A 26,310-nucleotide genomic window follows, 5' to 3' on the forward strand; every position below is an offset into this window, starting at 1 on the left:
GATGTCAAATCATTGTGTCGTACACCCAAAACTAATATAACCAATATAAGATTGCAAAGCAGCTATACTTAAACACAAAATAAATTTAAAAAATAATGAAGCCTCTAACTTTGACCTTTTAAGGTTCTTTTACTGTGTAAAAGGGGAGAGTGGAGGGAAAACTTACAACACTTTATGAAGGTGACTAGGAAATGAAAATGTAGATATTCTGTGATAGCTAATTGGATTAAGTGTTCTTCGGGTGCTTTGATTTTTGTCTTTATTTCTTTGGCTCTTTTAAAGTAGGTTCTGTTTTGTGCTACATATTTTTAAAACATAGCTTGTTTTAATATTACAATTTAATATATTTAATGATATTTAACATTAATATACGGTTATGGTGTTATTCTGATTGAAGCATAACATTCAGCTGAACTTGACTTTGAGGATTTTTCTCTGAACAATAATTAATAACATTCTAGATTTCAGGTTAAAGAGGGTCTGAAGAGGCTGGGGTGGGGCTGCTCCAGGATAAGACCTGCTGCAGGCAAGAGGAATGGGGCCAGGCTGGTGTAGGGGGGCTGGGGAAATGCCTACCCAGCCGGCTAGGCACTGAGATTTCAGGCCAAAGAGAGACTGATAGTTCACTTGTCCAAAGCAGATACTAAATGAATGTTTGTGGAATTAACAATTGAATTTAGAAAACATTTTAAATGTTTCCCCAGCCAAGATTTATTGAGCACCTTTCACGTGCCAGGCACAGTACTCGACTCAGAGCTACAATGTCACAGGGAGCTTACGTTCATGATGGAAGAGGAGACAAGCTTACAGAGCTTTAACAATGAAGTGTGAGCAGTGCTAATAATGGCCAAAGTTACTCTGAAATCTAGATTTTAGTAACTTGTTTTAAAGAGTCACATTTCCACCAAAAGACTGCATGTCTTTCCTGCATGAAAAATGTCATCACATGCCAAATTGTGAGGCTTACAACTCTAAAAGAAGTGTCCTGGTGTTAAGTGGTTTATAATAGCATAGGTGGTAAGAGCCACAAAGCAGGATATCAGCAGTTAGGCAGAGACTGGGGGGGGGGGGGGGGGCGGGGAATGGATATGTGGGTTCCAATCCAGGCTCCAGCACGTATTAGCTGTGAAATCTAGGGTATTAATTAACCTCTCTGTATTTTACATTCTCGTGAAAAATGAGGAAAATAATTGTGTCCACCTCATGGTGGATTTAGTGAATTCATAAGAAGTAAGGTATCCAGAGCAATTTCTGTTTTACAACGCAATAGCACTTTCTAAAGTCCAGGTTAGGGGTTGTAATGAATGACATTTCTAATATTAGAAGATAAGTGCTTGTAAATGTATTGCTGGTCAGTAAATGTTCACTAAAAATAGTTATTGGTATTATCATCACACGTATTTCACTGACGTCTTAGCAACCCCAAATAAATCATTTAACTTTTTGCCAGGAACACTGGTTCAGCTGTAAGGTAAAGATAGCTCTAAATGGAAAATTTTGAAGAGCTTTTAAGAGCGGGTTGTAGGTAGCGGTCACGGGCTGTATGCACTCCAGTTCTTGTGCCCTAAAATTTGTCTTCTCTTCCACCGAGGGAGGTACTAGCTGATCTGTTCCTTCTTCTAATAAACCCGCTTTGATGTTGGTTTGATGTTTAGATCCCACATCTGGTAGCTGTAAAATCCCAGGGACCTGCTTTGACCGCCTCCCAATCAGTGCATGAGCAGCCCACCAAGGGCCTGTCCGGGTTTCAGGAGGCTCTGAACGTGACCTCTCACCGCATTGAGATGCCACGCCAAAACTCGGACCCCACCTCGGAAAACCCTCCTCTTCCCACTCGCATTGAGAAGTTTGACCGAAGCTCTTGGTTACGACAGGAAGAAGACATTCCACCAAAGGTAACATTCCTGTGGTGTTCTTATCGTCATCACTGTCATCCTTGTTCATTATTACTACCCCAGTTCCAGACATTTCATAATAATGGACATTATAATACCAAAGCATGGTCCCTTCTCACGTCTGTTTTGGTCACTCCTCATTCCCAAGTTAGGACTTGGATTGTCATTTATCATTTCTGACTTCCATTTTTCCCAAAGAAACAGAGGTTCAATTTGATTGGATGACTTGGAAGTATGTACCCTGTATTCAGAATTAGAATTCTCAACCCCAAGCCTTCCAAACTGTTATTTTACTATCCATATTAAGAAATAGAATAATGGATATTTTCATTGGTGACTGAATTTACCCTTAGACAGATTGAAAACTTGCAGTTAAATAGTAGAAAATTTATTTATTTCTATTTTTACCAATTTGAAGTGAAAACAGATTTCAGGTAGTCAACCTAGAATATTTCAGTTGGCCCCATTTAAGGAAAGCTTCTTCTAGGCCAGGTCATAATTTAATTCCAACCTTAATTAATTATTAAGGTTAAAACTAGGTTAAAATGACCAGTCATCCCACTGGACAGAACAATCCTGGATTTGGTTCTTTTGTGTTCTTTTTGGCCTAAACCAAGTTGGTACTCATTCCAAAAAATGTCCTGAAATGTGGCCGTGCCTCTCACTACAGAAAGCCTGGAAGAATTGCACAAAAATACTGGAGAAATTTTTGCACCAGATTCTTCCCGCTTCAGGATTCCCCTTCTGAATGCAACATAGGAGCTATGACAAATGCAATGTCCCACAGTTTCCAGGGATCAATGCCATTGTTGATTCCAGAAGGAAAAAAAACACACTTTTTAACCCAGTGATTCTCCAGTATTGTTCCTCATCTTTCCCAAAAAAACATATTATATAAAAGGATTTCCATTATTTTGAAAATGAAAATATCTGATAATGGTTTTTTTTGTTGGTGTTTTCCTCTTGTGGAAGCAGAGATGCCATGAGAAAATATCATTCAGGGAGCAAAGTTCAATAGGGAAAACAGGATGGGAAGAAAAGTAAGACCCAGGAGCTGGGAAACTGAAAATGGACGTCATTGGTCCATGCTCTAAAAACATGCAGGCATCCATTTATAACTCTGGGAGAAAAATTTAGATCAATACAAAGATTTCAGGTTTTATTAATTCATTAGACTCTTCTCTATAATTATTTAAATTTTCAAAACGAAAGGGGAAAAATGGTAGTGGTAATATTTAATTTGAGCAGGTGGGAGCACTGATTTGGTCACTCTGCTTCACTTCACTGACTCGTTTTTCTAGGTCTTTATCTTAAAATGTATTTTAATAACCAACACAATTAATATTAATGTTAACATCATTTAATATACTAATAATATTAGAACAAAGTATATTTTTTAAATATCTAGTACAAATACAAAACCACTTTAAAAGTGTCCTCCCCCACCGCCCCAAGAAAAGAAATGAATAGAAATTGAAGCACCTGGCAAATGTTTAACCCAATCAGCTATCGTGAGACATCTGCATTTTCATTTCCTGGTCACTTTCATAAAGTAAGTTTTTCCTCTACTCTCCCTTCACGTTGAACCCCTTTGATACACTTATCATATTTGATTTCATTAACGTTTCATAATGTTTCATAAAATAAGGAATATTTGAAATCTACCTTAGGTCCTTTGCCAGATATACTAATGATGCATTTTCCCACTGTACCTGATAGAGTAATCAGTACTTACAGACTTTTTGAAGACCCTTTTAGTATTTTCAGAGTTAATCCTGTTTTGTTTTACGTTTGCAGATTGATCTTCCAAAGCACTGTGTTTTGGTGTTTGTTTTTAATTAGTAATTGCAAGTTGACTGCAGGATCTATTGCAGTAGTTTCTCTGAGCTCACTGACGTGGCTTATGTCCCAAGTTCTAGCCTGATACCTCTAATTGCTCACCAGATTTCATCATTTCCTTATCTGTTTATCAGTTGTGATGTGAGCTAAAAATGGAACTTGGTTTATCTGGATGGCTCTCACCTGATGCAATTTCCAATGATGAGGTGATCATATGGTACCCTAAAGAAATTTCTGGTCTCCACCACTCTTGCACAAAAGGAGGTCAATTATTTAAACTCAGTGAATGAAAAATGATTAGCTTGGTCTGTTTTTAAATTTGTTTTTAGAATTCAAGACCATACTCCTTTTTTTGTTTGTTTGTTTTTTGGCTTAAAACAATAGAAATTTGTTTTCTCTCAGTTTTGGAAGCTAGAATTCTGACATCCAGATGCTGGCAGGTTGGTTCCTTCTGGAGGCTCTAAGTGAGAATCTGTTCATGCTTCTCTCCTGGCTTCTGGTCGTTACCATGAGTCCTTGGCGTTCCTTGGCTGGTAGATGTATGGCTTCAATCTCTGCCTCCATCTTCGTATGGTATTCTTCCCAGCATGTGTCCTCTGTGTCAGGACCATACTCATTAATAGTTGTTGAATGTGCCTCAGCACCTTTTGTTTGATTTTATTTAAGGAGTTAAATAGTTCCTTGAGAAATAAAAGATGTTTCTTACCTGTTTCTGGTAATTTCTGTGACTTCTGGCAAATCTTTCAAAAGAAGTGGGCTACTTTTCAGGCAGTAGCTTATGGAAACTATTTTATGGAAAATATTTCTGAATTCTGCTTTTCTTTCAGGTGCCTCAAAGAACAACTTCTATATCTCCAGCATTAGCCAGAAAGAATTCTCCTGGAAATGGTAGTGCTCTGGGACCCAGACTAGGATCTCAACCCATCAGAGCAAGGTAAAGGAGAAAGATGGTGAAGGGAAAATAAAAGGCCCCTACCTATCATTCCAATTGCTTTCCTAAAAATAAATTCAGTCTTTTTTCACCTCAGAGGCATATTGACTGGCTACCTGGACTGTAAGCTCTGGTGGGCCAGAACACAGGCCTTTTATTTCTGCAGTAGCCTTTCATAGAAATCAGTGTACAGTGAGGGTTCATGGGTGAGCGAGTGAGTGAATGAGTGAGTGAGTGAATGAAACGACCCAAAAGCCAATCATACCTTACCTGACAGTTTCTAAAATTTGGAAATAAAGTTACAAATATAAGTCTGGTTGTAGTTCCCCAAACTATTACTTCAGAGACCATTTCATGGAGTCAACAACAACAACAAAAAAAAAAAAATAGTTTGAGGTGATTTTTTACCATCAAGTCAAGAAATGTGCTCTGGGAACCATTAAGATATTAGAAAGTAATTGCCAAAGAAATGCAATAATGATCGATAATGAGTTTCCCCAGCATGGCAAATTACAGAAGGCCTAGGTCTTAAGAGGAAATTCCCTCTTTGGCATTATGGAGGGTTACTGAAATACAGTTAAGCTTCCAATGGTGCTCTGGGCTCTCCTAGAATTTTCCATCAACGATGTGTAATCCTATAGTCAGGAAGCTGCATCCACCTACCAGCTGGTGTAGAGGTCTCAAGAGAAGCTGGAAAGTAAACAATATCTTTACAGTGTCTGAGCAGATTTTATGTGGTAACAGATGCTGTTGTCTGCAGTAGTTCATCAAGCTTCCTTCAGATTTTTCATGATGAATACACCCCCTTTTAGGACCAACTGAAATAGCAAATGGCCTCTGCTGAGACTATAAAAACGATGAGCTTGGGCAGGCTGTTTTATTCTTCATTGTGTTCACAATAAGAAAAGGACTATCCCTTGCTAGTAAGAGAGAAGGAGGGACTGGAAGTAAAGGTTATGATTATTTACACATATCTTTAAAATGTGAACTGCTTTTAATCATAAAGCTTTAATTTTCTTCTTCACATGAAAATCCTTAGGAAGGGGTCAGTCCATAAATAAGATGGAACTGTGCTAAGAACATGAATCCCTTTAGGGCAAAGAAGCTAACCCATTCTGAGTGGAATTATCAATTGCAGGAAGCTCTGAATAAGCCATTTTTTTCCCAGTGACTTGTCAGATTCACACTGAGCTGGTTTTGCTAAGCAGGAATGAGGAACACGGGGCTGTCCAGTGACCAGGGAGCCAGCCTGAACATTTTCAGTAGCTCTTTTCAAGCAATAGAAGCCCCAATTACGTATCAGTGCTGCTTCTCCTTTGAACTCTGTCCTCGAGGCTGTATTCACTAAATCGGATGCTTAGAATTTTAGTTGCAATATATCAAGCATCATTTCAACTTTGTCTCTCTCCTTCTGTCAACCAAAAAGAAAGAGGGAGAACTGTCACTACATAGTCAAGTGAAAAGCAGCTCTTTGTTCCCCCAAAGTGTTACTTTAACGACATAAGGGCCCAAGATAGTTGATATTTGGTGGTCAGTAGCTTGCAAAACATGCACTTTTTCCTCAGAAATACATTTTGTACTTTGTGCGAGAAATGAAGACTTTGTATGAAACCTAGCATTTTTGTGCTTACAAAGGAAGTAGGAAGGGACTGAGCTAAAAGTTAATTATTACTTACTACAGTGAAAGTCAGAGGGATTATGGGGAACGGGGAGGATGGAGAATCCCCATCTCTGCCACGTGGAACAATCCTACCAAAATACCTGCTTCTAGCTACATCCCCTGTCTTCAAGTGACTGGCGTTTAAGATGTGAATCACACTTTGCAACCTTGCGTTGGATTCCATTTTTAAAAGCTTCAGGATTTCGTTTATTTTCTGTGACAGATATAACTTGAGCTCACCTTTGCTGCATAATAAAGCACCCTGAAACTTAGTGGCCTGAAATAGTAGCAATTTATTATTTCTCACGATTCTGTGGGTTCACTAAGAAGTTCTCTTGGTCTGTTTTGAGCTCACTCATGCAGCTGCCCGAGCTGATGGGTCCGCCCTCACCTTCATGTGGTCTTTCATCCTGTGCTTCTTTACTGTTGGGCGATCTCAGGACGGCATTCCAAGAGGAAAGCCCCAATGCACAAGTGCTTTTCGAGCCTTTGCTTGCATCGTCTTTGCCGATGTCCCATTGGCCACCACAAGTCACATTGGCCAAGCCACAAGTCACATGAATCAATATACTATAAAGGAAACACACACAGGAGCATGGACACTGGGGGATGTGATTCACTGGGGGCCATTACTGTAACACAGAGACTCGCCTACTTTCTGATGGTCCTAATGGGATCCTCAGAGTTGTTTTTGTACCATTTGTCAGACAGCTGCCCATCCACGAAGCCATAATAAAAGATTGCTTTTAAATAATTCATCCTTTATAATGCTTCTAAGCTATACTTCTTATACTTGGTCAATATTCCTTTTGTCCTCCCAGCCTTTAGTTTCAAATGACTGTTAAGGGACACTAGAAAATTAGTAAAGTTAGAATGGATCGCCAGAAAGATTATACATGTAATAAGGGACAGGTTCGGGATGTCTTGTTATTATGTTTTCTATTTCCTTTGCTATTTCCTCAATATATATTGAGGACCCGCTATGTGCAGGACCTACATGTTACCCTGGGACCCAGTGATTCAAACAAGACTGCCTGACTCTGGGGCCCATGGGTCAGAGGATGTAATATACCTCCTGCTCTTTGAGGCTACAGGTATTATTGGGGTCACAATTCTACTTCTTGAGTCCCTGAGTCACCAGTTGGAGAACAGCCACAAGGAAAGTCATTCTACCTGTGTATATTGTGGTTTGAATGAGAAATAAACCACTGTTGTACTAAACCAGTGAAGAAAAAGAAGGCGAGCCTAATGGTTAAGAAGCTCAGGTTTTGCTTCCTGAATTCAGGACTAATGAACTCCAGTTACTAGGTGCAAGACATTATATAATAACTGCAGAATGTATATTATGTTTTGGATAATTTGGGAAACAGTGTGTTTTAATCAATAAACTATTCAGTACTCTGAAGAGAAAGAAGACTCTTGAGTCAAAATGGCCATATACAAGCAGGCACCTGTAACATGAGGGGGGAAAAAGCTTTACTACTTTCAATAGCTTTTCTTCTCACATAAAAAACTGCCTATTGTGTCACTCTTCCACTGTCTGCACATGCCACCAAATCAAAAAGAGCACTATAGAAAACATGTTTTTAAATAGATACAATATGGAGGAGGTACAGCTGTGCTGCCTTCAGTTGGTCAACACAGTGTTATTGGGCCACCCCTGTGGATCCCTGCTTTCTACTTAAGTTTGGGGAGATTTATTATTTTTTTTTGTTGTTCAGTCAACACTTCTGGAACACCTGTATATGCAGAGTACTGTTCAATGTACGTTGCAGATGGTGACTAATTTAAACCATATAACAGCTATTTGAGGTAGTGACTATAATAATCACTTTGATTTTACAGATGAGAAAACTGAGATGAACACAAGTTAAGTAAATTCCCTAAAGTGACAAAATTAGTGAGACAGAGCCAACACTTGAAACCTGGTAGCTTTTGCACCAGAATCCTCACTGTTTAGTACCATGCGATGCTAATCTGTTACCGTGTTTCCCCAAAATTTTAGTTGCAATATATATAGCCAGACTATCAGCTGTAATGCATCTTTTAGAGCAAAAATTGATATAAGACCTTGTATCGTATTATATTATACTATATTATATTATATTATATTATATTATATTATATTATATTATATTATATTATGTTATACCCAGTTTTATATTATATTAGACCCGGTCTTATTTTACTATAAGTAAAATAAGACCGGGTCTTATATTAATTTTTGCTCCAAAAGACGCATTAGAGCTGATGGTCCGGCTAGGTCTTATTTTCGGGGAAACACAGTAGTAATGAATGTAGCTGACATTGCTGCGTCATTTTCCCAAGAGAAAGAGGGCTTATGATCCGTTCAGTGACACAGTACCATTTTGCCTCCACCTTTTTCCCCATGTAGTTTAGTGAGTCTATTAACAGCTCTTCTTAATCTTATGGTTATTGATCTTGTGATATGCACTATCTTTTAAAGGTTGTTGTCCCATGGGACCTACTTATATCTCCCAGACTACCCTACTTGAACCAGAAGTAGTATCATCATGTGTTTTAACAGTTCCTTTCCTAGCCGGCTAAAGTCTGGGTAAACACACCATCACCATGATTCCATCAACTGTACCCTGCCCTTCCTTCTCACTTCTGTGCAGCTGGGCATTGCTCAGGAGGCGAGATCAAAGGGTAGTTCTCAGCTGCTCTGTGGACTCCCAAATGTTTTATGTTGTCCAGGTGATCACTTGAGTTTAAATCAAGATTTGATTTGTTCATTTCTTAAAATGCCACTTCAAAAAATTCCATTTCATTTTGATTCATGTGTTCTTTTAAAGCAAATTAAAATTTGATCAACTAAGTACATTCAGAATATGAAAAGATTTAAATTAAGCCAGAAACACCCAAACCCCCATGACTAAATGCTTAATTTCAAAAAATAATTATCTGTCCCATCCCAAACCTGTCTTCTTATATATGGCTCCTTTATTCTCATTGGCTGTGTCATCAAAGAACAAAGTATAGTGAATTTTGGCAGTCAGCCAGTTAATTATAGACTTGGCCCAAGTATTGGGGCCAGGAAACCACTTTGTAATCCTAATTTTGTTTTGACTTTTTATATGATTCAAGTAAATGGAACAATTGCCACACTTTTTTTCATTTTCCTGTATGTTTTATAGACCAAACCCCCATTTGTCTGTGGGATGACAAATGTCTGAACTAAAAGTTAGCAATTTAAAGAAAGTTACATGAATATTTTCAAGTTTTTGCACATTTGGATTTGAGTAGGCTCAGTTAATATGTGAAGAAGAGAATTCTTCTGAAATTGATCCCCTCTAAGAGCATGTTTTTCAGACCCCTTGGCCCCAAGCCTAGATTATATATTACTACATAATAAGGAAGAGAAAAATGTGAACAGTATGACATTTGTTCAAAATACTCATACTTTACAAAAAAAGAAAAGTAAGACAGAAAAGGCATTTTAAAGTTTTTCCTATTTCTGTGTGGTTACATAGAAACCAAATACTTCTTTTACTCTTCGGCAGCAAAAATAGCAACCATGTTAGGATCAGTACCCGTGCTGGCTGGCCGCAGTGGGAGGCCTTGTGCTAATGAGGCCCAGGTCAGGGCTTATGTCCATGGGGACCGATTAACTTCACACAGAAAGAGGCTCTGAGTCCCATCAGAGATGCATGTTTATCTCAGCTGGTTCTGCTAACGCCCCTCTTTTATGCTAGGGCAGCCCTGGCCTAGGCCTATCAATTGACGTGGCAGTAGCGTCCTACCTGGGCAGCCTGCCTCTCTGCTGGCCAGTCCTTCATAAACCTACCCTGGGAGGCCCATGTTCTCTGCCAGGCTTTCGGGTCCATTGCTGCATAAGCCCCTCATTTCTTCTGATGATCCACTCTTTCAGGGTTTCCTAACATAGACTTGGTGCTCCACTGGGGCGGTGTCCTCTCTACTCCATTGGCCCCTAGGAAAACCCCAGCCCCTGTATCTCTTCTCAGGCTGTTCCCCCAGTCTTCCTACTCACCCCTCCAAGGCCCAGTCAAGTCCTGTCTCCTTCCTGATACCACCTTGACTGCTCCAGGCTGCATTCATTGTTCCCACAAACCCAACAATATTGACAGACTCACAGATACAGAGTATTTATTGCCTTGTTAGCTGTTATCTCCACGGCACATATCTCATCTCTGGGATTGTGTTGTAACTTGACTGTTTGCCCTGGGATCTGTGCTCTCTCCTCTAACCCTCATACTGGTCCAATGAGTCTCAGAAAGTAGGTGCTTAATAGAAAGGTTTTGGTTAAATGATCAAAGGAGTGCTATGTTAGAGCTAATAGCTAGATCCTATCACACCACAGCCACGAGGGAAAAAAGTTCAGGACTCACAGCCACCCTTTTCTCAATAGATTTTTTTTTTTTAATACAAAGAACACTACAGTACTATTTCACAAAATGAGAGCAACTACCAAAAAACTTTAGTATGTTCATCACCCTTAATTTGCAATATAGTTGTTTAGCAATACAATTTTTAGGAAAACAAAATTTTTGGAATTTATTAATAATACGTAAATAACTCCTGACAATTGCTATTTAATAAAAGAGGAAAATGGGAAGAATTCATTATTTGGGAATTAAAGAAGATGTACTGTTTCTTTATGAACAATGAAAAATTTGAAATGTAGTATATTTCAGAAGTATTATACATTTATCATTTTAGGTATTCTTCAAATCAGAGTTATGTCTAGTATGGATCCAAATCCATTTCAGTCAATTAGATGCTAACAATTTCCGCAAAAATAGTCACTATACAAAGGAGTGCCATAAAAATATCCAAGAATTTTAAAAGTTTTCCTGAAGTTTACCAACAATCACTTCTGCAGATGATTTTATTCTTATGTCAACTTAGCAACCATAAAATCTTAAAAGATAAATATTGTCTTACGTTTTACACTGATATGATCACAATTAATAAGTTATGAGGACATATTTACTTTTGCATATAATGTTTTCCAGGGCTACCAGCCATGTTTTCCAATAACCCAATATTTAAGAATTTTTGTAACTCGAACAAATATTTCTAGCAGATACATTACCACAAAACAAGAGTCTTGTGTTTTCAAAACGATATTATTTGGATTGCGAGTTGCTAGTATGTGGATGTCGTTCTGTGGCCAGGTTTTTGGTAGACTAATTTGCAAGTGTTCATATATGAAACATCTGACACTCAACACAGTGCAGAATTCTTGGTATGCAGTTGATGCCTTTGAAATGGGAAAAGCAAAATGAAAGCATAAAGTTACATTTTAGTGTGATATGTCACTGCAGTAAAATCGTAGCACTGTGGTTTATTAGCAAGATTTCACATCCATTCGCAAGCTGGGAAGTGAAGAGGATGGAAACATGGAGGGGACCGAAGTGGCTCCCATGAGCTGTTGCATGGCAGTCACAGGTCTCACTGAATTATCCATTCCCAGCCTTATATACACATTTAAGAAAAAATGCAAAGTTCTATGAGTTGTAAATGAAACAGAAAGAGCTTTTTGTAGAAACTTTGAAAATGCTGCTTATTTTCATAACGAAGTCATAGAAACCTCAGCAATTGCCTCCCACCACCACTTCTTAGATGTCTCCTCGTCTGGTATAGCTTCCGTGATCACTGAAAGTGCCTGGGTGTCCCCACTCCATGTTCCCATATTGCCCTGTGCTCACTGCAGGTTACACAAATGAAATCGGTTGTGTATGTCTGACTAAGCTGGCCGAGGGCCGGCTGTGTCCTGTTCATTACCATATCTCAAATGCCTGACCCAGTACCGAATATAGACCAACCGAGTGAGAGAATAAACGCCACAGTTTTGGGAGCAGGAAAGATATGAAGGCGAATAATACAGTAAGATTTTATAATAAGTAGGACTAGTAGCCTGCCACTAAATTAATTTGTTCTTGAATTAGAACTTGATAAGTATTTGAAAACACACCTCCTTTTGATAATAGCCAAAGTATAAACTTCCTGCAAAAAATTTAAAAATACAAATACACCACTAGCTATACAAGCAAAGAACTTGATTAAGCAATTCACAGAAAGGAATTATAAATGGCAAATAAATGAGTAAAAAATTTAACTACCTCAGTAGTAATGTTTTAAACTGCCTTCAAACAAGATACATATTGTTTTACAAATTAGCAAACTGCTCATAATAAAGCATGGTAAGAATTCGTTCAAGTGGACCATGTCATACACCTCAGCAAAAACTGGTATTACCTTTATACATTCACATACAGACATATGCAAACACACATATACCCCTGTCCATGTCCTTTCGTGCAAGAAATCCAATTCCAGGGAAGAGAGAAGTGATTGGATATTTGTATGTGTGTAGATAGCTATTTCACTGTTGTGTCACAGCAACATATTAGAAGCACCTTAATATCTAACAATAGAGGAAGTGTTAAACTAATTCCTCTCTATAATGGACTGTTACACAGCCATGCCTTTTTTTGGAAGTATAAGAAACTGCTCACATTGCAGCGTTATGGTGGGGGAGGAAATAAGCTGCAAAACTGAACATACAGGATGCTTTCGTATATGCAAAAGAAAATAGACTAGAAGATAATATACCAAATAGTAAAATATAGCTGAATATCTCTTGGTTCTGAGATTGCATGTGTTGCTTCCTTGTTTTTATCTTTTAATATTTTTCAAGTTTTTTACACTGAGCACAGGAAAAATGTTTCAAAGAATCCTCCTTTGAAGAGTCACCATTTCAGAGCTAATACGTTTGTGTGATGATCTACAAGTTGGGTTAAGAGTTCGTCCTATCCAGATCCAGTATCTGGCCAGGAGCTTTACACAAAATGGCATGACTATCGTGTCCATGGACCCCTTTAATTGCAAAGCTCTTCTTTTTAAATGTATAACTCAAGGTCACACAAGCACTCTCTTTATTCCTTAGCACTGGGGGTGGGACTGGACTGCGCTTGTGTCCCCCATTGGTGAGGTCTTGAGTGTGTGTAATCACGGCTCTGCTGTCGTTGCAGCAACCCTGACCTCCGGAGAACGGAGCCCGTCTTGGAGAGCCCATTGCAGAGGACCAGCAGTGGCAGTTCCTCCAGTTCCAGCACCCCTAGCTCTCAGCCCAGCTCCCAAGGAGGCTCTCAGCCCGGATCACAAGCAGGGTCCAGTGAACGGACCAGGGTTCGAGGTAAAGCTTTCCCTTCCCTCTCCCTGACAACATTGCCTGGGGAGGAGAGCCATGGGCGGGGAATCAGGTTACTGTCTGATTTCTGTGACTTCTGCTCCTGGTCTGGCCACTCCTGTGTGGTACTGAAGAGCCAGTTAACCGCTCTCAGCATCAATATCCTTAAAGGAGAGGGCCACCATCCCCAATTGTACATGTGACATCTGGTGAGGACTAAATCCTTGGACAGAATATTGGTCTTATTTGAAAATACAATCACTTGCTAGTCACCTGACTAACCATTTCCATTGCATTGCCTAGTTAGAGTTTCGTGTACCCCCAAGTTTTTTCACATTGTGCCATAGTTCTTTTCATGTTCTGAACGTAGTTCAGAATACCAGTTATTTTTCAAAGTGAAATTCAATAAAGACTAATGTGGAATACATATACACTTTAGAGAAGAAATAAAATATTTGACTTAAGAAGTGTATTTGACTCTTCTGGTTATCATTAATATTAAAGAGGTAAAAAGTAGCCTCTGACTATTTAATTCAAGTCATTCATCATTGTTCAATTTTCATTAATGAGGAATTTCGTGAAAAACATTAATATGTCCAGCTAATTACACAGACAACACATTGTTTTTAGCTAATATAAATGTACTCTTTCTGAATAACCTTCTTCAGAAGATAATTTCGCTTCCAAGTAATAAACACCAGGATTTTTTAAAGTGAAATTTGATCAACATTCACACACTTTTCTTTGTGCCTTTTCGTTAGACATGATCATATTTTACCTCCTAATATCTTTTCCAGGTTTTAATAGATAAAATCACTGTATGTTCGTTTTGGAAAGGTTGACACCTGACGTGCTGTATGTGCGTCTCTGATTTGGGATACGGACTAGCCTATGGGCCCCAGCATGCATTCTTCTGGTATCAGTGGCACAGCATGTATACTTTTGTTACCTTGATCCAAACGTAAATTTGCTTAATATAGAAAACTACCATTCCCTTACCTTTTTTTTTTTTTCTATCCAGAAGCAACTTAATATCCTCAATTAGAGTAAATGCTGAAGAAAATTCCCTGATCTGGTTCAGGTTTAATTCTTATCTTCTTTCCTTTGGCCTAGTTCTTCTGGGTTAAAAGCACTCTTACATCCCTGGTATCTTATATCCCTGGTATGCCCGTGCCCAGGAACAACCACTTGGAAACAAAACCGAAGAATCTCTCCCCCCCTAAATTGCTTCTTCTCTACCTACAAGCTCATAAATCAGGAGGGACGCTCTTCACTCTGTAGCTCTCAGGGAGCCCTCCCCTACGTTTGCTCTGTATCTCTATACTAGGGTCCTTCCCCTTTATCAACACTCTCCTTTCTGCCCCTGCCTCCTTCTTTCTTCCTGAAAAGATCCAGACAACTCCCTCCACCTACCTTTTAAAAACCATTCCATCAAATAAAATAGGTTTCTATTTTTTTCCACAAAACGCCATCACAATAACCTGTCTTCATGGGTAAGTGGTAAAAGAAGAAACCAAACATCGCATCTTAATGCAGAAACTGGCTTAGTATCATAACTGAGAATGGGACTTTGAGAAATCAGACAGAATTCCAGCTCTGCCCATCATTTCAGCATGACCATAGGCCAATATGTTATCTCTCTAAGTCTGTGTGCCACTGTAAAGTAAGAAAATGTGCCTCATGCTTGGGTTGGAGTGAGAATTAAATGAGATAATTGCCACAGAATGTACTAGGCCTGACACAGCTAATGCTCAGTGAATGGTAGTGGTGATCGTGCTGGCTAGAATTCTCATTATTTGTAGCGACTTCCGAGCTATAGGCCTAAATGTGACTGCTTGACTTAGTTTGCCTAACCATTTCCTGTTTTTTCATGGATGTGCTTGGGGATTCTCCTCAGTCAATGATGTGTCTCCTGAGTGATCCTGAAGGATGACTCGCCACACAACTCATGAATTTGAGCCAATACTTTTTGATGGTCATTATCTTTCTTGGCCCTCTGTTTTTTCTTAGCCAACAGTAAGTCAGAAGGATCACCTGTGCTCTCCCATGAGCCATCCAAGGTGAAACCAGAAGAATCCAGGGATATTACCCGACCCAGTCGACCAGCTGTGAGTACTTTTCTCTCAAAGAATTCTAAACTCTCAATTTACCAGAGAACCCACAGGACAGTAGTTGGGCGTACACTCATGACTGTGAAACAAACATTGTGGAGATTAATAAGAAGAATGGATGCTAGAAGCATCCTGAAGGAAGTCATACCTGATAAGGAAAGAAGTGAAGAGATCTTGGATTGCTTATCGGCTTTTAGGTATTTGTGAACCATTAGCAAATAACACAGATCATTCCATAATTCCTACTCAGCAACTTTGACAAAAGGATGTTACACTAGCAGTTAAGGATACTTGGGCACTTTGTATGGGTTTCTCTTGTCTATTCTGCCCTTTCCACATATTATTTTCCATATGAATTAATATTACAATTTTCTGCTGCTTTTCCTGTCTCTAGGACTATATTTTTCGGATCAAAACCTGATAAGCATGGTCTGGCAGGGGGCCTGATAACTTGAAACCTAGCTGAATTGCTGTGACACAACAGACACCCAAAAGCTTTTAAAAAAGAAATAAGAGCATGGAGGCTGAAATTTAAAAGTTAGAAATTAATTTGGGATGAGTTATCCACTTAAATTTTCCAAGAATCTTTTCTATGAAATAATTTTTTTTTGGTTTCCTCTGTTTATTACATTTTAAAACTAAGAAAGTGTAGTGAGAGTGACAATGAAGGGAATTTGCCACTGGGTTGAGGTTCTCTTTGTTCTTTTGCGTTTATCGGTTGTGTACTAACAATTCCCATTTGTGTCTAACCTGCTGTCTGTCTCCTGGCATTCCCCCTTCCTGTGGATTCTTCTGGATTGGGTTCTTATCTCAGAGCTATAAGAAAGCTATCGACGAGGTTAGTATTAACTTTTCTTGGTCATGCTTTTGCAAAACGTAAATATAAAACTGATTTCCTGATGTTGACATTCAGAGAAGTGGCCAATTGGATTGCAGATTTAAAGTTCATTCATTTGGAGTGATCCACTGTGAAGAGACCCCCTTTAATACAAGCACTCCCAAGACCCTCAGACACCTGTATAAAGCTCCAGAGACCTTCCAAGTCAAAATGTCACTTTTCCAATGTTCCCTTCTGGCTAAAGATAAGCATTAGTGCTTTGCTATTGGCAGAGTTTCTCATTCCAGTATCTTCTAATAGCAAAGCCTCAGCTTTTGACCTCGCCAGCCTTGCTAGGGGATGGTGGTTTCACTAACAAAGAAAGAGACATCATTCTAGAGCACTCCAAATTTATAGTGTGTGATTTGTGAACAAGGAGTTACTGGGTATTGTTAGATTACTTTTGTGGGACATTAACTACAGCAGCAGCAGCAACATCGACTTTAGTTAATGAATACTGGCAAGCTAAGTGACTTTATTTTCTTATCTGTAGAGACATTTTTCCATTAGGAAAATATATGGTTTAGTCGATCTGAGGTAGCTTGCTCAGAAGGATGACTGCCTTACTGCTGTTCGTCAGACCTGCATGAATACAGCATCCTGGAGTTCTTTGTTTTGTTTAGTTTTGTTTAGTTTTGTTTTGTATTTAAGAGACAAGCCTTGCAAAAAGTCTTATTGCATGGAATCTGAAGACTACCTTTATGTCTTTAAGGCTGTAGTTCGGCTGAGCACTATTTTTATGAAATAATATGGAAAAAGCACTGGCTCTGGGGTGAAGAAACTGATTTCAAATTCGGGCTCCTCTAATAAATAACTGCCTGGTACTAGTCTTATAATCTCTCTGGGCCACAGTGTCCTCATCTATAAAATGGGAATAAAAACACCTGCCCTGCCTTGAGTGATTAAGATCACTCAAGATCATGTGTTTGAGAGCATTTTATGAAGTGTTACGTGCTATGTAAAGCCAAGAGGTTGTCCTCATATTAAAGTTTGGGCCAGAGACAGGTTATTTTGGCAGGTGGGAGATGGATGTTTCTATGCATCTAATCTTAACTGGTAAGAGCCTCACTTTCTCGGAATTCTGACTGCCTCACCACACAGAGTAATTTAGAAAGGAATTTTTATGGTTAAAGGATTATTGCTTATAAAAGAATGACATTCTACATGTCTATAGTATGTGGATGGCTTTCATAGGATGGCAAAGAGGAAGGTTTTTAATTGCTCTGTGCCACAGCCTTGTGCCTTTCCTTAATAATAGTGAAAAGGACAGGGATCAGCACAGCTTTTATCAGTTTTCTCCCAAACAGTTGAAAGAGAATGGTGTTCTGATGCTCTGCCTGCCGATCAAATGGTTGTGTGTATGCACAACTCAAGAGAAATCTCATGAGTCCAGTAATTGCCATGGAGGTGGCTGTCCTAAGGAACAGTGTTCTCCAGGACATTTTAGGCCTTTTAAATATTGCTTTATTTTTGGTCTACTCTAGCACACTGGACAGAGATGAGGGGTGCCACAGAGAAATAAGTAATTATGAGTAACTGAAGGAGTGTGAGCTGTTCACCAAAGTCTCTGAGGTCATGTGTTGTTAAAAAAATCCATCTGGGTAATTCTGATAACCCTACCCCTGGAGTATCACTAATCTGAGCCACTGAAAATACAGGGTTATTAAAAAAAAAAGGATTATTTGGTTCTACCTAAGTATCTCAATCAAAATGATTTCTTCCCTACTTTCCCTCCCATTAGGTGACATTTTTGAGGAGGCAGTTTTTGGTTGTCACAAAGTGGAGGTGGGAAACGTGCTGCTGGCATCTTATGGTTAAGAGCAGAGAGATGCTGCTAAACATCCTACAGGGCACGGGAGAACAACCCACCATAGAGAATTATCCTGTCCCAAATGTCTGCAGTGCCACAATTGAGAGACCGTGAATTAAACCTTTCTCCCATCTCCTTTCCAAGGTTTTGATATGGCTTCTCCAGTGACTCATTTGCCATTTAGATTAAAATGAAAAGTCTTAAAACTCTTTTGAAAACTCGTTGCTTGTTATTGCTAATTTAATAGTTTGATTTTTTTCATTAAAATCCATCTGGGGGAGTGTCCTGGGGAAGTGTCCATTAATTTGGCATTACTTTCTAATGGAATATGAGATTGTGCAGCAATTGGGTGATTATTTCACACAACCTTTGAAAATGCACATTCTTTTTACTTTAGCACAATGAAATATGTGGCATGAGGATTATATACACAAGCAAATACTGGCTTGACTTTACCTTTGCTTTTTCGTTAGTATTTAGGAATTTGAAAAATTCCAGAGCACATACAGTTTGGACAAAACTTGAGCAATAACTAGATAAGGGTACTAAGATTAAGTGACTTCCCCAATGGTGTATCTTTAGATTTCCTAAAAAGAAAAAATATATATATTTTAATATGTAAAGACCAGCTTTAAAATCTTTATTATTTTAATAGTTAAAAAATTGGACTAAAATTTGAATAAACCATATTATTTCTAAGTAGAGACCTAAAAGAGCACCTCTATATAAAGTATTCATAACTATCAGATTAAAGAAGTTTTTTTGAATGAAAAATTATATCAAGTTGATTCTAAACAGTGTTACATCAAAGAAACTGTTGGGTAAGGGTCTTTTAACTATCTTCACATTTTCTCTGTCTAAATATCTTACCATTTTGTCATATTCCTTTTATAGTTACATATTCTCAAATATTTTCATGCAAAATATATTATTAAATAGCACTTTTTTAAAATACTTTTTAGCTCCAGGCTTGAGACAGCCAAGCAATAAATTACCACAAAAACTCATTATATGGAGAAAATTGGTATTGTCAGAAAATAAAATGTATGAAAATGGATCTGAACCCAATGATGTCCATTTTAGATCATGTCTCTTTCCTATAGCTTTGCTATTGTAAATGTTTCCAGAGTGGATGAATAAGGAATAAAACTTCAGCTAAACTCATAGACTATTGGCAGTGGAAGATTTTTTTTGACTGGGGGTGTTACTTTTGAGTTACTCATTATTGTTACCTAGGGATTTTTATATATGTCTCACCTTCCAAACTGTTACCAAATTAAACTTAAAAAAGAATTTGCAATTATTTCTTATGTTTCAGTAAAGATAGCGTTTTAATAATGTAGAAACAAAAAAAATCTAATTAAAGCAAAATTATAAACCAGGTCAGAACTTTGAAGTGTTCCTACATACAGTGTTTGGAAAAATTTAGGTCATTTTAACAAGTGAGAGTTTCTTTAAATCAGTGGGCTTTGGACCAGCTAAAAATATCTAAATATTTTTTTATTTTCTTCGTCTTGTCTTGAAATGCCAGAGATAAGGAAAACCAACCCATGGGGAAAATGTATTATTAATGTAAATAAATCATAGCTAATATTTTATTTTACTCAGAATTATTAACATTAGAATAAACTCTTTTAAACCATATTCTCTCTTTAAATTATAATAGTGTATTTTTAATGACATGTAACATTTTAACTGCTGGTTATATTCTTTGATGGTACTAACATAAAGAACACAAAATAAACATCTAATCTGTTATTATTTTAGTGGTTTGAAGGATTATAGTATCCTTTTTCTTTCATAGCTTTAACAAATGTATAGACTATATTTTCCTAGTGTGCTCAAGTATAGCATACCCTTGACTTTGTTCTCAATTTGATAAAGATAAACACTGGCAATTGCCAAGAGGAAATAAGAAGTAAAAAGCTGAAATCTGAATATTAGCTTTTCTTATTTTGGCACATTGCCAAAGTAACTAGTAAATTTGCATAAAATCTTATCTATGTGGCAATTTTCCTGTTTTTTAATGACATGTGTTATATTTAAACACCTTTCAGTCTTTTTAGTATGTGCAATTCTATTTTCATTTTGATGGATGAGGCAAATACATCTACTGAGATTTAGGTCGTGCATGTGTGTACCTGTGCACATGCGTGAAAGCCCAGAAAGCATGTTTGGGTAGAAAATTCACAATTTGAATTTTCAAAGGCTCAATTCAAGTGACTTCAAAACAAATTTAAAAGTCATTATTGCTTTCTCTTTGGTTTCTATGAAATTAGAAAGAAATGACTCCTTCACTTAACACCTTGAACTTCCTAAATTTCTAGACCAAATAAAACACCTGAAGTGTTTTCTCTCCTAGTCTTAACCAATATAGTAATGCCTGACATATAACTGACAGTAAAGAAACATGAGGGTCTGTTGTTTTCTCAAAATAAAATAATAATTATAATTTAATTGTATGTATTTATCACGGTTTTTTTTCCAAACCAATTATGATAGATTATCAAATGTCATTTAAATCACCTACATAGCTTTAATCCTACATCATGTGAATTAGACAAATAGATGTCTGTATTGAAATAAAGAGAGAATATGGCCATAAGAAAACTATGGGATTTAGTATCTTGCAATGAGTTTCTTTCTCCCTAATCCCCTGTCTCTCACTGAATGTTCTGATTCCCACATGGGTCCCTAATATAGGGAGAAATGGTAAGACTGATGTCAAATTGCTTTTTCCTCATTTGCATGCTGTGTGCCATGGGCAGTTTAACCCATGCAAATTAGAGCGGCCATGCTTTTGCAGAATTGCTTCCCTCTGCATTGCTCTGAAAGCATGTAAAATAAAAGGTGGTCAGATAATCAACACACTGCCTGCAATATGCCTGGTGATTTAATACCACATCATCACACCCATCAGGCTAAAGGTTTCATCATACTCATGGAAAACTGTAAAAATTATCTCTTCCTTTTGGTGTTTGCCCATTCATTTTAGTAGTCCTCGCCAGGGTTTCTGCCAGGTGACTGCAATGTAAACCAAAAGAAAATGAAACACCTGTAATTCTGGAAGAGAACTCCTTTTTTCATTTATTTGTTTTTTTGTTCCTCTTGATTAACTCAGCTCTGGCTCTAAATTTCTGTGGCACTGGGCTTTGGGTTCGGCCATTATTTGATGTGGTGCCTCTGCTCTCCAGGGAATGATGACACACCCAATGAGTCATTACTGTAGCTGGAATCTCGGGAATTGCTCTGTTCTGTGACTGCTGCTAGATTCTGGTACAGTAGCAATCGTAAAAGGGGAAAGGCCACGACTGAGGCGTGGGCAGGAATCCCACAATACTGGGGAGCAATTTCCAATCCCTTGCATTTTCCCATTAACTCTGAGGGTGACCAACTTCACCTTCCCAAAATAAAACGAGAACTCAATGTTTGTATATATGTGTACACACACAAGGCACATACACATATATACACATGGTTATGCAGAACTGAACAGTCTCAGTCTAGCAATTGGTTTTGAATGAAGTTTAAATTTATTTCATCTTTTCTAGTATCTATGCACTACAAACATTGTTTTCTTAGTTCCATGCAGTAACTATGTTTGTAACAATTCTATATAGAGCTTTTTATTGTTGCTTAAAGCTGGAGCACTGACTTGCTGAGAGATGTAGCTTTGGTCATACCTACAATTCATATATGCTGAACAAACTTTTCACTGTAGGATCTGACGGCATTAGCCAAAGAATTACGAGAACTCCGGATTGAAGAAACAAACCGCCCGCTGAAGAAGGTGACTGATTACTCCTCCTCCAGTGAGGAGTCGGAAAGTAGTGATGAAGAAGAGGAAGATGGAGAGAGCGAGACCCATGATGGAACCGTGGCTGTCAGCGACATACCCAGGCTGATGTAAGAGGACTGCTTTTTAAATGTTGGCCAGGAGTGACTAGGTCTCCAAAACAAAAGGACAAGAAATAGGAATTAAATATAAGAGCGTTTCTGGATCTCTGGCAGAATCAATTGACTTTTGGGATTCACATTTTTATTACTGCTATAACTACCTCTCTCCGTAGACACAATCACTTAGAATATGTAGTGTTTCTAAGACTGCATGTGCTTTATCTAGGTACTGTTGTTGGATTGACTGTCTCTTTGGTGACACTTTTCTTGGTTCTTGTTTCCGAACCAAACAATATTGACAGCCAGGTTGTTGGCCCGTGCCTGTCACCCAAAAACTGAAAGACTGAAATTATGGGCAGTGACATGTCAGGGTTAAAATTAACCAGAGGCATATGTTCCATCACCACCATCACCACTAAATAAGGAGGACCACACATGGCAACGTGGAGCAGCATCCCAGCCAAAGTTTCAGGAGCCAGATAATCCTGCAGGAGACTTCTGAGCGTGTGACTTAAGTCTGTCCTTCGTGATTCCCTACTTTACCTTCTTCATTGTCTTTTTTATGTGATCCTTTTTTTTCTGTGGCCTGTGACATTATCACCTACTTTCCATCAGTCTCTTTGCAGTCTTCTTTTGGGACACTATGTCTGCATTTATACCTACCTGTAATTCCCTTCGTATTTATACCCTTCTTTTCTTTTTTTAAGTGAGAGGAAGGTTCAATTTTTTTTTTTCTCATTGGACTGGATCCTATGACAGAATCCCTCCTTTTCCTTACTTATTGCTTCTCCAATTCAAACAAAGCTATTTGTATAATCCCATGCGCATGTATCTCCTGTTCCCTCGCCCAAAGAACATAAGGAGTTGTTGTTCTTGTTTGCTGTAACTTTGACAGAGTGTGATTCTTACTTTCCCAGCTTCACTCCCCATTCACCTCCATTTCTTTGGCTCACCTACGAGGATTGGCCATCACACCACACTCGCTCGCTATAGAGGAGATGCCAGATGCCATTTCCGGCCACAGAATACTATCCTGTCCAACAGGGATTGGAGAGACAGGGCTGGCCAGTCCACAGGGAATGTCATCCATTGATCAACAGTCGATAGGTACCTGCAATCGATTCTCAAAGGCAAATCCAATTATAGCTGAAAATCCATTCTTGTTATTTTACTGTTGATTACCCACGTATTGACAACCATAAATATGCTAAAAGATGTCATTTTGAAACAAATTGCATTAAATTGCTTTTTTAACTGTAAATAAAATTGTTCTAGAAGCAAAAATCACTAATGCAGAACGTTTCTGCAAAATACGCTGGTCCTTTCAGTTTTTGTCTTGACTCAGCATTGGTTAAATCTTCTAGCAGATGTTTTGAATTTCCTTTAAGCACTGAGTGTACAATGGTCAGGATGAGAGTAGATAATGAATTTTAAAGATTTGTAAAACTTTCATTGTATGTTAGACACCATACTGAAGGCTTTGAGACATTCAAGAAGTGCATACCTGAATTCTGCCTTCCCAAAGTTTATATTCTAGTTGGAGACAAAATTATACCTGGAAAATTTCAGAGTAAAATAAATATTTGAAAGAATAACCAAAGACAGCCTTGGAAAGTATGTTAAATAGTATTTAGTTTTTAAACCTCCTGTCCTATATCCAAGGCTGTTGATGGTGTTCACCCTCCTATCGCTATAGAAACACCCACCTTTCTAAAATTGCCTGAATAGACCATGCCACACTTCCGCTCTGCTGTTTGGCACTCTCCTGTCCCTTTAGGAATCACCTACGCACAGCCAAGCCTGCACAAGGAGGGACCGTCCCTCATCCGTGCAGCCACTCTATCTCGAATGTATTCCTGCAGTTGCATGTAGTACGTCGAATGAGGCTATTTATCCATGTTGTGTCCTTCCCTGGGCTGTGAGAGCCCTGAGGGTGAGGACCGTGCCTTGTTCATCTCTCTGTTCTTAACGCCTTGTACAGTGTCTGGAATAGAATTGGTCTTCATTGACTTTGATTTGCATTTAATTGCACTAAACTGAAATTGCAAGTCCTGGCTTCCTAAGTATTTGTAGCCTAATCCAACAGAAAAACATGTACACAAATAACCATCATCAAGATAGAAAGGAACATGGGGTAGTGTTGGGATCTGGGGTGGGAGTGGGGAGCTTGGAGTTTGGTGGGAATGTAGAGTATAGGAGGGGGTGAAGTCTGGACTAGTGAGACCAGACCAAGAAGTGTGCATGTAGCCATTGATCATGTATGCAGCCATTTGGGAACCGTTGAAGGTCTCCTGAGCTGGGGCGCGACATGGTCGGTGCTATATTTGAGAGAAATCATTTTAGCAAAATGATTTGGAAAGAGAACAGACTAGAGACTGGTAAAACAATTCAGAGGATCTCTTACTATAATCCTGAGAAATAATAAATGGGTTATTCTTTAATGCTTATAGTGGAAGCAAAACTTGATATTGTTCTTGAAGAATTGGTAAGTTTTAGAGAGATTGAAATGATCATCCATTAAACAACATTTAAAGTATTTAATTATATACAAGACATACTCAGAAAAAGCAGGATATAAATATGTACATGTGTGTGCGTGGTGTTTATTCCAATTTGGTAAATATGTGAATTGGCATTTTTGTGAATATAAAATACAGTCTGGCCTGCTATAGCACGATACTTGTATGACACAGAAACTTCACGCTATTAAAAAATCCATTACACAGCAAAATTGTTTCTTTAGAAACAGGATATTTCAGAGTTTAGAGTGCTCCTTACATTCTTACCACTTTTATTTTCTTTTGTTAAGATAAACCTTTACATTTTGTGCTATATATTTTTAGAGTAAAAAAATAAAACATAGAAAAGAATAAGTGAATGAAATAATCGGAAACAGTTTTGGAGACAAAGAGGAAAAACTGAGGGTTGCTAGATGGGCGGGGGGATGGGGATATGGGGGAAGGTGAGGGGATTAGAAAACAGTCGATAACCACAAGATGGCCACGGGGTTTTGAAAATTAATTTGGGGAACATGATCAATAATGTTGTAAAGATTTTGTAGGGTATCCGATGGACACGTGTCTGTTTGGGAGACCACCTCAGGGATGATGTAGATGCCTGATCACTGCGCTGTACACCTGAAGCTGAACAATAATGAATGCCAACTATAATTTTATACATATATATATATATATATATATACATGTATATATATATATATATATGTATATACTTACAAGAAGCAGAGTACAGCATTAGGAATAGAGACAGTGGATATGTAATGGCTCTGTGCGATGTCAGAGGGATAGTAGATGGGGGAGGAGGGGTTCACATAGTGTGCGGGCCATAAATGATAAACGTCTAAGTATTACTTTGTCTTGTGCACCTGAAACTAATAAAAAAATGAAAAATAAAAAAATAAAACATATATTGCAACACAGATCACTACCATAAAGTGTATCCAAAATAGCTTCTCAGAAGTGGAGCCCTGCTCTTTAGAGAAGCAGCTGTATAGATCCTAATGTGCGAAACAGCTTTTTCTATGTAGAGCAGTGGTTTCATTGTTATGGCACAACAACTAACCTATGAGTGCACGTAGCTTAGATTATATCCCCTGACTAACCAGGTGCACTGTTTCCCACAGCCTCATGCATCGAAAAATAACGAGGGGAAAGAAGTATAGCAAAATTGTAATAATGATCACCTCTGGATTATATGGCTATGAGGGATTTTTTATTTTATGTATGTAAAATTTTACGATGAGCACATACTATGTTTATAATCGGGTTAAAAATCAAAGCTTTCTAGAAGAAGAGGACGGTGAGGAAGGGCATGTCAGTTGACTTGCATCAAATCAAGCAAGTGGAAGAGGCATCCTTTTGTATGAGTGTCTTCCCTCAGGGACCAGCCCGTGTTTCCGAACAGTACGTGTGGGGCACGGTCTTGGTCAGTAGGACCATCTGCTGCCACACAGTCACTGTATTTCGTGCAGTCCCACAGGTTGCAGCCTGGACAACAAAAGCCACATACCTGTGTGTTCCCTCCTTTCCATTCTCACTAGAAAGCCATGGTCCTGAGCCCATTGCCCACCTGGCTGTGGCCGTGCTCCCTGTG

General features: G+C 38.4%; 1 protein-coding gene across 6 annotated transcripts in view; it reads left to right on the top strand.

Moving 5' to 3' along the window:
* TNIK (TRAF2 and NCK interacting kinase) overlaps positions 1 to 26,310 on the top strand; it is a 364,845-nt gene that overhangs the window by 305,349 nt on the left and 33,186 nt on the right. For 3 of the 6 annotated variants that reach the window (XM_081072831.1, XM_081072833.1, XM_081072835.1), the window contains 6 exons: positions 1,656 to 1,895; positions 4,562 to 4,668; positions 13,345 to 13,508; positions 15,513 to 15,610; positions 16,428 to 16,451; positions 22,022 to 22,206. In XM_081072831.1, the coding sequence (XP_080928957.1) occupies positions 1,656 to 1,895; positions 4,562 to 4,668; positions 13,345 to 13,508; positions 15,513 to 15,610; positions 16,428 to 16,451; positions 22,022 to 22,206 (818 nt within the window). The remainder of the gene's footprint in view (positions 1 to 1,655; positions 1,896 to 4,561; positions 4,669 to 13,344; positions 13,509 to 15,512; positions 15,611 to 16,427; positions 16,452 to 22,021; positions 22,207 to 26,310) is intronic. The other 3 variants (XM_081072832.1, XM_081072834.1, XM_081072836.1) reach the window with 1 other exon arrangement.

The sequence above is a fragment of the Rhinolophus hipposideros genome, assembly GCF_964194185.1.
Source record: "Rhinolophus hipposideros genome assembly, chromosome: 2".
Lineage (NCBI taxonomy): Eukaryota > Metazoa > Chordata > Mammalia > Chiroptera > Rhinolophidae > Rhinolophus > Rhinolophus hipposideros.